This window comes from Odocoileus virginianus, chromosome 2, assembly GCF_023699985.2.
Source record: "Odocoileus virginianus isolate 20LAN1187 ecotype Illinois chromosome 2, Ovbor_1.2, whole genome shotgun sequence".
Classification (NCBI taxonomy): domain Eukaryota; kingdom Metazoa; phylum Chordata; class Mammalia; order Artiodactyla; family Cervidae; genus Odocoileus; species Odocoileus virginianus.
Window position 1 is genome coordinate 18,465,061 of NC_069675.1, and position 13,654 is coordinate 18,478,714.

The 13,654-nt window shown below is 44.8% G+C and overlaps 1 protein-coding gene across 3 annotated transcripts in view; it reads left to right on the top strand.

The window, feature by feature from the left end:
- Positions 1–13,654, top strand: part of VIT (vitrin) — a 119,061-nt gene that overhangs the window by 54,333 nt on the left and 51,074 nt on the right. For 2 of the 3 annotated variants that reach the window (XM_070476818.1, XM_070476824.1), the window contains exons 5-6: positions 3,493–3,626; positions 8,870–8,947. In XM_070476818.1, coding sequence (XP_070332919.1) covers positions 3,493–3,626; positions 8,870–8,947 — 212 coding nt within the window. The remainder of the gene's footprint in view (positions 1–3,492; positions 3,627–8,869; positions 8,948–13,654) is intronic. The other variant, XM_070476827.1, reaches the window with a different exon arrangement.

Genomic DNA, 13,654 nt, shown 5'->3' on the forward strand with positions numbered 1-13,654 from the left:
AGTCTTGGCCTGAACTAACTTCTGTGTTTAAAGTGGGACCAAAGCCTGGGAGAGGGGAAGAGTTCTGAGATGGGACAACAAAGAGGCCTTCTTCCTGCTGAGCATGGATTTCTGACCAGATGCCCAGCTTGAGAATGGCAGCCAGCAAAACTGGCCTCATGGTGGACAGCCCCTTTCCTCCAAGCCACGATGCTGACCCGCAGCTGATCCTAGTGTCCTGAGGGTCAGGGAGGAGGTGAACCTCAAGGCCATGTTCAGCATCATGCAGGATGTCTGAGGAATGCAAAGGAGTAGAACTGGTTTTGCTCTTTCAGAAAATATGTTTGAAGCATCTCCACCTCAATGAGGATCAGGTGAGGTTTTATTTACATAAATTCTCCAAGCTACCTTGGTTCTGAGCCCCTAAATGTGTCCTAAGTGCAACCACAGGCCTTCAGGCTCTCTCCCTCCTCTGATATCTCCTGTGGTGGTCTAGTGTCCCATGCATTCCTCCCCTGGGACAGCTGTCACCTCCTCGAGTTGACAGACCACTCCCTGCCCCATGCCTCCTCCAGAAGGATATCTGGAAATACATACGTCCTGCAGTGAAGTCCACTTTCAAGATCTCTCTCTTAAGACAACAGGAAAATCTATGAGAAGACAAGAATTCTGTGTCCACGCCTTTCCCAAAGTCTAGGTTTGGAGTCCTCTATAACCGTCACAAGGGATCTCCACCTCCCAGTCCAGCCTAAGGACCCCCAGGCCTTCCCCCATTCCCTTTTTAAAAGCCTGAGCAAAGCGAAACTCAGTACCTCTTCCTCACTCTGAGTGGCAGCTACAGTGCTTCTGACTTTTAAAACAAGAATGACTGCTTGCACATTTCCTCAGTACAATGGAATGTAAATCCAGGGACAGAAAAATTTCCCCCAGGAGAAAATAAAAAGATAAGAGCTATTTCTATTTCCTTTACTAGTTATGAATAGGGGACCATAGGATAATTGGGATAAGTTTTTAAAAAATAATTTGAATTGTCAGCCCATGCCAGTGGTGTGCTGGTCAGTGTTTACCAATTAACCCTCTTAAAAGGAGGAGGGGGTAAATGCTGATTTGTTAACATCTGTAGTGTAAATACTCCCACTGTGGCTGATTTCAAGCTACCGTTGTGAAATGAACCCCTTGGCACCATTCCGAACCTAACAACCTTCTTTCACAAGTCAGCATGAGGAGCATCCACAAAGAGACAGGCTTTCGAACACAGAAGCAAAACTAGTGTCGTCCCATAAGAAGATATGCGTTCCAGTTGAGAGGCAAAGTTAACTCAAGGAATTTTTATAAAATGAAATCAGAGTCATCATGGAAAGACAAGATTCAAAGGCACTGTTAGGAAGTGAAGTGAGTGAAAGCCACTCAGTAGTGACCGACTCTTTGCTACCCCTTGAACTGTAACCCGCAATCGTCCTCTGTCTATGGGATTCTCTAGGCAAGAAAACTGGAGTGGGTTGCCATGCCCTCCTCCAGGGGATCTTCCTAAAACCAGGGATCAAACCCGTATCCCCAGCATCTCCTGAACTGCAGGCAGATTCTTCACCATCTGAGCCATGGAAGTGGTGTAACAATGTCACGGAGAAGGAGGTATTGGGGAGACTGCAAGATTCTCCAGGGCAGAGAACAGCATGAACAGAAACGGGGGTGGGAATCTTGTGGGTTGTCAGCAGAGCTGGGACCAGCCTTGTTGCAGCTGGGATTGTGCGGGGCCCTGACTGAGAGCTCCCCGGAGAAGGGCAGGCAGGGTTGCAATGCAGTGAAGGAGAGATGAGGACTAGATGTGGGGAGATGCCTGTAGCTTTGGAATTCTGAGAGGCAACTGTGACCACGTGGGGCAAACCCAAGATTCCAGGTCGCTTAGACCTAGGCTCACATCCCTCCCTTGCCATTTAGAAGTTATAAAATTTGGAGTCACAGGATCCCTCAAGCTGCCTAAGCCTATCTCAGTGAAGTGGGAATGACAGCATTCCCTCCGCTCCACAGCCGGCAGGTTTGCTGGGAGAACTCAGTAAGACACCATGAGTGGGAATGATTCAAAAGCAATGAAGGGTTTTATATGTCAAGTATTATTATCACCTTCTTTCCTTTTGAGCTGTTAGGAAGTTGAGTGTTGAAAGTTGTTGACTCACCATGGATGTGGGAGGGAAGGAAATGGCAGCGCTCATTCCTGTAGAGAAGGAAGGGTGTTGATGGGAACAAATCTAAGGACTTTTTCAGTTCCCCCGTGCTGTCAATTACAGATGCCCAAGGGAGCCATGTTAGGCTCTGGGGCAAGGAAATGACTTACCGGAGTCCCTGCTTCAGTGGAAGCAAAGAGGTCGATATGTCAGTTACTGTCAAATCAGGACCTAAAACCTTTAAAATCCTAGAAATTAAAGAAACAATTTCCAACCTTTGGGGACTCTTTTAAATGAGTTTAGTTTAGCTCACACACCCTCCTTGCCCCAAAATAAAAGGAAAACGTGCTTCTAAAAATACTGTACCACCCTTTGAAATAGTTGAAATCACTCTGTGATGTCACAAAACCACACTGGAAATTGTCAGGAAAGAGGTTTTACTTCAGGGAGAACTAGTAGGAATCTAAAAAGAAATTATACAAATGAACTTATTTACCAAAAAACCTCACAGAAACAAGTCACAGATTTCAAAAACAAACTTATGGTTATCAAGGGAAAACATGGGTGGGGGTGTATAAATTAGGAATTTGGGATTAATATACACGCTACTGTATATAAAATAGATAACCAGCAAGAACCTACTGTGGGCTTCCCAGGTGGTGCTAGTGGTAAAGATCCTGCCTGCCAATGCAGATGTAAGAGACACGGGTTCATCCCTGGGTTGGGAAGATCCCCTGGAGGAGGGCAGAGCAACCCACTCCAGTGTTCTTGCCTGGAGAATCGCATGGTCAGAAAAGCCTGGTGGCTGTAGTCCAGTGGGTCGCAAAGAGTTGGACACAGCTGAAGCGACTTAGCACTCAGGCACACGCAATCACTTAGTCGTGTCTGACTCCTTGTGACCCCATGGACTGCAGCTCACCAGGCTCCTCTGTCCTTGGGGATTCTCCAGGCAAGAATACTGGAATGGGTGGCCATGCCCTCCTCCAGGGGATCTTCCCAATCCAGGGATCAAACCCAGGCCTCCCATATTGCAGGCGAATTCTTTACCATCTGAGCCACCACCAGGGAAGCCCCCTGTATGGACAGGGAAGTCTATACTCGGTAATAACCTGTATAGGAAAAGAATGTGAAAAAGAATAAATACATATATATGAATAACTGAATGACTATGCTACACACCTGAAACTACCACAACATCGTAAATCAACAATACTTCAATTAAAAAAATTTTTAATGTATAACATGTAGAATTAGAAAAAAATTAAGATGGCAACTGGTTTCATAGTCTATTATATGTCAAACAATATTCTTCTCCTCTTTCTTCAAAAAAAGTTTTTTTCTCTCTTCACAGTGGTGTGCTTGATAATTCAGGAGGGAAAATACTGGTTCGGAAAGTGGCTGGACAGTCTGGCTATAAAGGGAGCTACTCCAACGGCGTCCGGTCGTTATCCCTTCCACGATGGAGAGAATCCTTCGTGGTCTCAGGTACGTCTGCGCCCTGGAGAAGGGCTGCCCTTAACCGACACCTGGGTCAAGTGACCTCAGGAGACGAAATGTGCTCTTTCTGTGTGCTGTTAGCTTTATTTTATGGCCCACCTCATTACATAAAAATCTGAAGCATTAGTTCTTCTGATAATTAGGATCATGAAACAATGAATTCTAATTACAGTGATAAATCACTACCAAGTCTGGAAGTATTAAAAAGGCTCCAATTACTCATTTTAAACACACAGCAGCTATCAGTAAGTCCAATCAAACTTTTAATTAAGTGAATTACATTTAATAACTTGGGTTTTTGAGCTACTCCTTTAGTTATGCCAAATGTTCCTCATATCTAGATTCTTCCTTGAGAAATCTGGTAAATGAATAGATAGGGACAGGCTTTTAGAGAACTGAGCTACAACTGTGTTTAAGATTTCTTTTTTAAGACTAATTGTTTCACTGTTAATCAGTTCTCACTATCTGGCTTCACAGGATTTTATAGATAATCATTTTCACTTTTTTTTTTTTGCCCTCTTCCAAAGAGGTAATGTCAATGACCTAATGGCTAGTATGACTTCACAGTAAAAAGATAACCAAGTATCTCTGTATTATCATGACCTGCCTGTTCTCCTCATTTTATTTTTGTGAATTTCCCCAACCTAACCTTTAATTTTGAAAACTTTTAAGTTTATGGAAAAATGAAAAGATAGTACAATGAATACCCATATTCCCTTCACCCAGACACACCAACTGGTAATATTTTGCTACACTTGTTTTATCTATCTATTTATATTTTGCTTGAACTGTGTGAAAGTAAGCCACCGGCATGATGACAATTATCCCTTAATACTTCAGCACACATCTGGTAAAAACAAAAGCATTTTCCTAAATAACCACAGTACCATGCCTAAAAAAAATTAGCATTGCTACAATAATGTTAATGAATATTAATAAATAGGAAAAATAAGAAATAGTCTTATTCAATTATATCCAACTATACCCAAAATATTCTTCACAATAATTTCTTCTTCTTTTAGGGGGTGGATCTACAAAGATCACCTATTGTATTTACTTATCATGTCTATTTGGTTTCCTTTAATGCGGACCTGTCTACCACCACACTTCCATTTTTGGTCATGAGTAGTGATGACATTTTTTAAAATTTTATTTATTTTTGGCTGTGCTAGGTCTTCACTGCAGTGCATGGGATTCTCCCTGTGGTCGCTTCTCTTGTGGCGGAGCACAGGCTCGGCTCTAGGGCATGTGGGCTCAATAGTTGTGGCCTGCGGGCCTAGCTGGTCTGTGGCATATGGAATCTCCCAGACCAGGGGTCAAACCCCTGTCTCTGTTGGCGGGTGGATTCTTAACCACTGGACCACCAGGGAAGTCCTGCGATGACATTTTTGAAGTCTCAGCCAGTCATCTAGTATTATGTTTCACAATCTGGACCACAAACAGGTCTGGCTATTGCCTCATGCTTGGATTCAGGTTAAATATTTTGGCAAAGATACTACATAGATAGTAACATAGCATATCCATTGTGTAGTATCATAAATGGTCATAAGGAGACACATAATGTTATTTTGTCCATTTGTTGGTGATGCTTAATTTGATAACTGGGATACTTTATAATATCTCCCCATGATAAAAGATACCTTGTAATTAATAGCAATCTATAGGATGATACTTCAAAACAGCATGAATAGCTTGTCCCCTCACCCAAAATTCACCCAGTGGTTTTAACATCCATCAGTGATCCTTGCCTCAGTAGCAAGAGTAAAGTCAGAAATTGAAAAATTATCCTTATTCTTCCACAGTTATTAGCTAGTGTTCTTACAAAAAGAAGTAAGACCTCTCCTCCCCCCACCCCCACACACACAACTATTTTTCCAAGTACCATGATGGAAATACAGATTGTTTTTTAAAATACAACATGTTATAGCCGATTATCATCATTATTCTTTTTGATGCTCAAATCTTCCAGGTTTGGCCACCAGGAGCCCTTCCAGCTTTGACATGCCCCATCAGCATTTGAGCACAAGACAGTGTTCTGTCTTCACCCTGCACTGTTTACTCTGCACTGGGACCTTGAATCTCTCATTTTCTCCACAGAGGCACTGCAGGATTTTAAATACATTCTCGCAAACTTTCCTGGCATTCCCCACAAAATCAGAGGCCATGTGACTCTCCTGAGAAGGTACCACCTGTGGAAGGCCAGCTAAAGCAAAGAAGAGAGAAATGTCTCATAATAGAGCAGGCCTTCCAATCTGGGTGGGATTTTTACACCTTTAGATGCCCCGTGTCCCAACCTCCTTTGATCATAATTTTAGTAGGACTACAATCAGATCTTCTAACTTGAGCAATCTCCGTTTCCTCTTACGTACGGAATTCTGCACACCCAGGGTTCAAACTATACCAGTTTCTATGTCAGGTAGTGGGAGGTCATTAATCATAGTACTGTGAGCTTTACCTCATAACAAAACAGGGGCCATATGAAAATACTAAGGTCTAGAATACAAGTTTGCCAATCTTAGAAGTACAATCTCTACATTGATGTTTACCAAGGAGCCCCTGGGGGAATAAGAGGGTTTCAGTCTTCAGTGCTTAGCCTGCAATCCAAGAATCCTAAGAGAGGTTTAAAAGAAAAATGAATTCCATGCGAGTAGAGATGTTTGGGATTTTTTAAATGAAAATCAATCTGCTGTGTTATTCCCTATAAGTCTCAACTGCTATGTCATCTCATGTCACCTAGTGACATCTAACCAGAAGCACTTTTTGCCGTTGATAATAAGCATGTGTGCTCTGTGATGACTACCAGTGAATGAGTTTGGAGAGCACAATGCCACGTGAGGGTCTCGGCCGACGGCGGCCACAGCTCGCTCATCTGCTGTCCAGTGGCTCACGGCCAGTGAGTTTTGCTGGATCATCTCAGAGTCCTCTTCTGACGGTTCAGATGTCTTCGTGACCTTTCTCTAGGCTTTTATTTCCGATTTTCACATGTTGCTATGCGTCTTTAATTAATTCACTTTGGCAGGCTGGGAGGGGGCAGGAGAGGGGTTATGTCTTTTTGTTCAGCATAGTGTTTCCACAGTTCAGAGATGGGAAAGGTCAGAGAGGGACTTCCTAATACTGCCTGTCTGTCCTCTGATCCACATTTCAGAAAGCTGAGCTCAGGCTCCTTTTCCTTCTGAATAGAAACAGAGAGAACCACAGGGTTTTCGATGTGAGAAGACTAGGAAACTGACGAGCCGGTGTCCCTGTGGCGTTTGCTGTGGATAGAGGCACCCTCCTTGGGTCTGAAACAGCCCCACTCACTGTCCACCTGGGCTTCCCAGGTGGCGCTAGTGGTAAAGAACCCACCTGCCAATAGGGAAAAAGCAAGAGATGCAAGAGACCCAGGTTTGATCCCTGGGCCGGAAAGATCCCCTGGAGGAGGGCATGGCAATCCATTCCAGTTTTCTTGCCTGGAGAATCCCATGGACAGAGGAGCCTGGAGGGCTACAGTCCATGGTCTCGCAAAGAGTCGGACAAGACAGTGACTTAGCACAGCATATGCCGTCTACTTGGAGCAGGGCCGAACCGAGCTGCCCAGCCCTGCTCTGGGTGGGCTTTCATAAGATGAAGTAACTCCCTTGAGCCCAAACATGTGCCTCTTTCTCACCTTGAGTGACATTCATAACTAACACCAGAACAACTTCTTTGCATCTCTATGGTGATATATGGTTCCAAAACATCTTAACTAATTTTTTCCTTCAGATCCCTACAACTTTGTCTGGTAAGTTAGTCCATATCATTACCCATATTTTCTGAATTAAAAAAAAAACACCAAGAGTCTTAGAGATTGAAGCAGTTAATCATTGGTAAAATAGAAACAGAAACCTAGATTTTCTTGCTTTCAATCCCAAACCCTTCCTGAGAGCCTGTTACCCATTCTACCTCATGACCCTTGCTGTTCCTTGTGCCAGAAGGACCTTTGGTGAACTCAGGCACTAGATTCTGTTCCACTGCCCATCTCTATTTGACACTCCACACTGTCTCCTCTCCAAGCCCATCCTATAGAAATATTCCCTTGGGTTGAGAGTTAAAAATGCTTTCATTATCAGGTGGAAATGTCACAGAACAGGCGAGACCCCTTCCAAGTGTATTTAAATTTTAACAGAGACCTAAGTGAAAGTGTTAGTCATTCAGTTATGTCTAACTCTTTGCGACCCCCATGAACTGCAGCCTACCAGGTTCCTTTGTCCATGGAATTCTCCAGGCAAGAATGCTGGATTGGGTTGCCATTCCCTTCTCCAGGGGCTCTTCCCAAACCAAGGGTTAAACCTGGGTCTCCTGCATTCAGGACAGATTTTTTACTGTCTAGGCTACCAGGGAACAGAGATCTAAGCACTAAGGTAATTCCTCAGTTATACTTACTGAGCATCTACTACATTCCAGACACTGCTCAAGGCCCTGGGGATTTAACAGCCACCAAGTGAGACCAATTACCTGCCTCAGTGGGGCTTGTGTTCTGACAGTTTCCATTTCCTTGGAATGAGGCTCCCTGGTGGAACTTCAGGCTAACTCCCTGGCAGAGGACCACCATGGGCAGCAGTCTTCACAGGCTTGCTCAGTAACACCAGGCTTGAGACTTGCCTACTCAGCCCCAATCATTTTTCTTGTTTATGCCTCCACCGTTTCCCTGATACACATTAGCATTTCTTCTCTAAACTTTTACTCCCTGGGTGGGCAACAAATGGCTATTTTCAAGGCTGATCTCTATTTACCTACTTTCAAGTTTCTCTAGTGCTGTGGAATTCAAATGGGTCCCACAGGGTCCATGAAAGTGAAAGGTAGTTGTTCATGCACAGTCAGTCAGCCACGAGAGCTCTCATGTCCAAGGAAGTGTAGGGAGGATTTTCATCTACTGACCTGGTTCAACATTCAGAGTCACGTGTATGAAAACTTTGCTTCCAGGTCACATCTTCACGAGCAAATAAGGGTTGCTCATGTTAATTCTGAGTCATGAAGATGTTATGGCTTCCTTTCTGATATTAATAAAACACAGGCAATACAGAAAAACAGAATGCCACTTGACTTTCTCACTGTAATCAACAATTCAGCAAAGGATGGGAGGGGCGTGGAGACTGACTGATTTCATTAAACTCAAGAGAAACAAATCAGAAGGAGGGAATCAACTTATTAGGATGCAACCATCTAAAATCTCTAGCTCCAGAAATAAATAGTTTTTTTTCCTTTTTTTGCAGAAGGTAAACCCCAAAAAGGTATAACCTACCCATCGTCTCTTACATATTCATCATCTAAAAGCCCAGCTGCCAAAGCAGGCAAGTGTCCACGTGTGATTTCATCTAAATCTTTTGATTTTGTAATCAGGCAATACTGTGTTTTAGAAGATAGGGTGGAAATTAGCATCTTAACCAGTCAAGCTCCACTGACTCCAGTAATATTTTAACAGATGCCAGGAACGCGGGCACAGAAATCAATGGGCTGAAGAGTGAGGCTTTATTTTTTGTTTGTGCAATTCTGAGATTATCTCTGTGTTTGTGTCATTTTTGTTCAGAATGACTGTTGCCTTGAATTTTATTGTATTGCTCCTTTAGAAGATGACATGACATTCTGTGTGGAAATGTTCCCTGGTGGCTGAAAGGGAAAAGACTGTCTCTACTTAGGTATGAAATGAAGGGAAGCAAAGAAGGTGATGTGGCTTCTGTGACAATAGCGAGCCGCTAATCTCAACACCACCAGCCAAAACTGCACTGTCTGTGAGGTTGTGCCAACCCAGCTTCCTGTGAACCACTAAAGGGGCACAGAGAGCACTCAGGCTAGGAAAATACCCTTTTCTGGGTTTCTGTGTAAAAGCAATAACTGTGCTATGCATTCCTGTCCTTTCGCCGGGGGAGGGGGGGCGTGGGGGGTGGGGTAATACTTTGACTTCTCATCAAAGAGAAGCTGTGAGTTGTTTTATGGTGGGATTTAACATTACTTCCAGAAACTTGAAATAATGAAGAAACAGAAATAGTGAAGAATAGGAAAGCCTGGTGTGCTGCAGGAGGTGGACACTACTGAGGGACTGAACAACAACCACACACTTGACAGGCTAGCTGACTCTGTTCATGTCCACAACGTGCATGTGGTTTTAAAATAGGCAATATAAGCTAGCCAGCGTTTATGGAGATTTTGCTGTGCGCCAGGCATTGTTCCAAGATCATTGGAACATCTACCTGATCTTTGTATTTGATCACCTCAGCAACACCACGGATATGTATTAATACTATTCTTAGTCCTAACTTAAGAGTTTGAGGAAACTGCCGCACCAGAGAAGTTTAGTAACTGGCCCTTTGCCACACAGCAAGTAAGCAGCAGAGCTGAGAATCAAATCCAGTCAGTCTGGCTCCAGAAAGCCCTCTCTACACTGTTCTCCTGTATTTTTTTTCTGCCAATTACAGTGTATATAAAGAATCCTGACTTGAGGCACGTAGCATTCAAATAGAGGATGTTTTTCATTCCCCGCCCCAGTTACTCTCCAACAATATCTTTAATGACTTCTTAATTATTCCAGTACTCTAGACCTGTTTTTGTTTGTTTAACTGCACAGAATCAAGTCTTCCTTAACACCTCCCACAAGCAGAGGGTGGCGCCCCATGGACCATTTCTGAAATGTCACCTGTCCCCTTCTGCTGTGGGCCCGGGGAGAGGACAAAGCAGGAAGGGAGGGGGGAGCATCCTCTTAGCCTGCACACCGCTCTCCCCCGAGGTGGCCTCGGACCCCTCCCCTTCTTCGAGTCCTTCTGCTGAGGGGCCTGGGTCAGGTGGGGCCGCCGACAGCACAGTTCCACCAGCACGGCCCCAGCCGTGGGAAGTTCAGTGACACCTCTCCTCATGCAGAAAGTGGGGACAGAAAGCGGGGACTGGGGCCTTCTGGCTTCTGCACTGGGCTATAGCCAGAATCTGGACAGATTCCTGCACCCCCTCCTGTGACTGTGCCAGACACCTGTCCCACACAGCGACCCTGAGGCAGAGGGCCAGGACACCCCCATTTCAGATATGGTTCAGCACCTTCCCCAAGGGCGCCACTCTAATCGGCCGATGGCACTAGAGCTCCAATGGCATCCCCCTGATGTGGGTCAGGGAGAGGGGAGGGGCGGTGGGGGGAGAGAAACCAGTCACAACCAATGGTGACTTAGATGATCAGTGGGTTTCTAGGTCCTCCATAGTAGAAACTAATTCCAAAACTTCTCTATCTGCCCCTGCACCATGGCCCAGCTTAGCACCACCCACCCCGCAGGCCTGACTCACTGACCACCAGGAGGAATGTGGAGAAGCTGGCGCCTTCTCACACTATGCTGCTACATACACATATTTTTTGGCCACATCATCCTGCTTGTAGGATCTTAATTCCCCAACTAGAGATTGAACCTGGATCCTGGGCAGTAAAAGCACCGAGTCCTAACCACTGGACAAGCAGGGAATTCTAATGCTGCTATGCACATTTAAAACTAGCAAAAGCCATATCTCCCATCACCCGTCCCTTCTACCAAACCATCTCCACTTTCAATGACACCATCTCCATTTCTCACTACCAGCCTTTTATCACAAGACCATCCAGAGTTGTCTGAGTCTGAAAAATTAAATTCACTCATTCAGTCATTCAGTTAACCATGTGCTGAGCACATTTGGTAACAGACTCTGAGCTCAGCTGTAAGGATTCCAGCATAAAAGAGATACTAGGGTCTTATCCAGCCTCAAAATTAGAGGAACCTCTCTTTCAAGTGACAGTCCCACCATGCAGTGAGTCTCAACAGTTCAAATAAAAAGTCCACTGAGAACAGTAAAAAGGGTGGCCCCCTTGGCTGCCACTCTTTCTTTGGTGATAAAATTCCTTTATAAATGGAAGGAGGAGGGAGAACTGGAGATGCGCAGGCCAGCAGCTGCTCAGGTCCCAACCTGCCCCTAACAAGATGCTTCCTGATCTCACCTAGGATGTGAGTAAACAGATAAATCAGGTTAGGATGATCCCCTCAAGCATCGCAACCCTCCCCTGGGGGAGAGGCAGGTGTATCACGATGATGTCAGCTCCTGCCATTTATCAAAGGTCTACCACGTGACAAGCATTGTGTGGCCCCCTTATAGACATGATCTCTAACTGTGGCAACAGCCCCCCAGCTAGGTCTGACCATCCCCACTTTACAGCAAAGGGAGCCAGGCTCAGTAGACTGGAGAGAGCCTCGTGGCCAGGCTGGTGAGGGCTGGAGCCAAAAGCCCAGCCGCCTGGCGCTAGCTATGCTTCTCCAATCAGATTTCCTGGGCACCCCCTAGATCAGTGGATCAGAATCTCTGTGAATAGAGCACCTGAATCACCCTCATTACAATCCTAATGATGTCCAGGTATAGGCAGCTGGGGGACCCCTTGGTGTGGTTGAGTCTGGAGCTATTCTTGACCTTGTCCAAAGAATAATATGTCAACAGTCTGAGGGAAGGTTTGAAATGTTTTCCCATGAAAATCTTTGAAAAAAGCCCAAGCTTCCATATACCTGAAGTTGTACAAAGAAACTATTTTTTTAGTAGTTTTATTTCAAATTTTTCAAAAGGAACCTGGTCTCATGAAGAATTCACTTGGTGTCACACCAGGCATTATATTCAATAAGGAACTGGAACCATTTGGGGTATTTTCTCTATCTTCCTCTTAGAGACAGCTCTATTCCTTGAAAGAAAGCAGGCAAAAATGACTAGGTCTTCCATGGAAGAGTGTGGAAGACCAACGAGACGGCTCTGTTGGTTGAACTCATTTATGCTTGAAAATATCTGTGTTCCAAACTCCTTTTTTCATTGTGAATTTTCATTAATAAAATCTGCTAATTAAATAAGCAAAAAAAAAAAAGAAAGAAAGAAAATATCTGTGTTCTAAGCAAGTAACAGAAATGGCTGTCTACAGGATATTTCATTTGCTATCTAGCAAATCAATATCAGCAAAGGCAGACTGGCAGGTAAGCAGTTTGGCAACCTCAGAACTAGCCAATGGTATGAGAAAAAGGTAATCCAGATCCTTAGTATCTAATCAGTTTGAAGTGGCAAACTATTCATGATTTTCAAGTAAGTTTTTCTTTTAATTAATTGTGCTTTAATTAATAATCTGCAAGTACAATGAACTGTCAGTTTATTTATAGATTTCTCTCCAAATTAGTAATATATCCTATTTCATAAAATACACGAGTGATTCTGTGAAATGGCTTTTCCCTGTGTGAACCGGAGCCTGTGTCTCCCTAAAGAGGCATTAATGCCTGGTAGCATTTACCAGAGGGTAGAACAGAGGAGTCCTTTGGAGAAATTAGAAACTTCCCGAGGACTTGTTATGAAAGCTCAGTTCCTTTAGAGTAATGGAAACGTCATAAATCACTCAGGTTTAGTTTTGCCCAAGGATGGCGTGAAGACTGGCTGAACCCCTGAGGCCGCTGCCAGCTCTTTAGCAATTAGTCTGGCACAGTCTCCAGGTGGATTTAAAGACGACCAGCTGCTAGCAAGCATCAGGGTAAATGCGGGATCCGCTTCCTGCGCTGCCAGCCTAGCGCCTGCAAGAGCAGACAGGACGGCAAAACTCTAGCCCAGTTCCAGGATGTTCTGTGCTGACCTGTGCTCCCAGGTCAATGCTCTGACTCCCGCAGGCAGTGAGAGTGTCAAGGTGGGGAAACTGGCAAGGACCAGGGCTGGGCAGTGGGTCTGAACACCCGACCCTGCCTCACGTCTGGACAGGGCTGCAGTCTGACACGGCCCAGCACGCAGTACCATGTCCCAGAGGAGGTTGGGCGGCTCCCACAGAGTATAGAGCTTTCTAGCTCAGATGCTACCCCCGGCCTGCTGTTCTGTGTACCGAAGATGCTTCATCCTTAAGCAGAGTTACGGCTAGAGCTGGGATGCTGTCATAGGCTGAAAAAACAACCCCTGAAAAGATATCCGTATCCTAATCCTGGAATCTGCAGATGTTTTCTTACACAGCAAGAAAGAGGTAGGGGCAAAAAGGCTGGGAGGCTGATGTG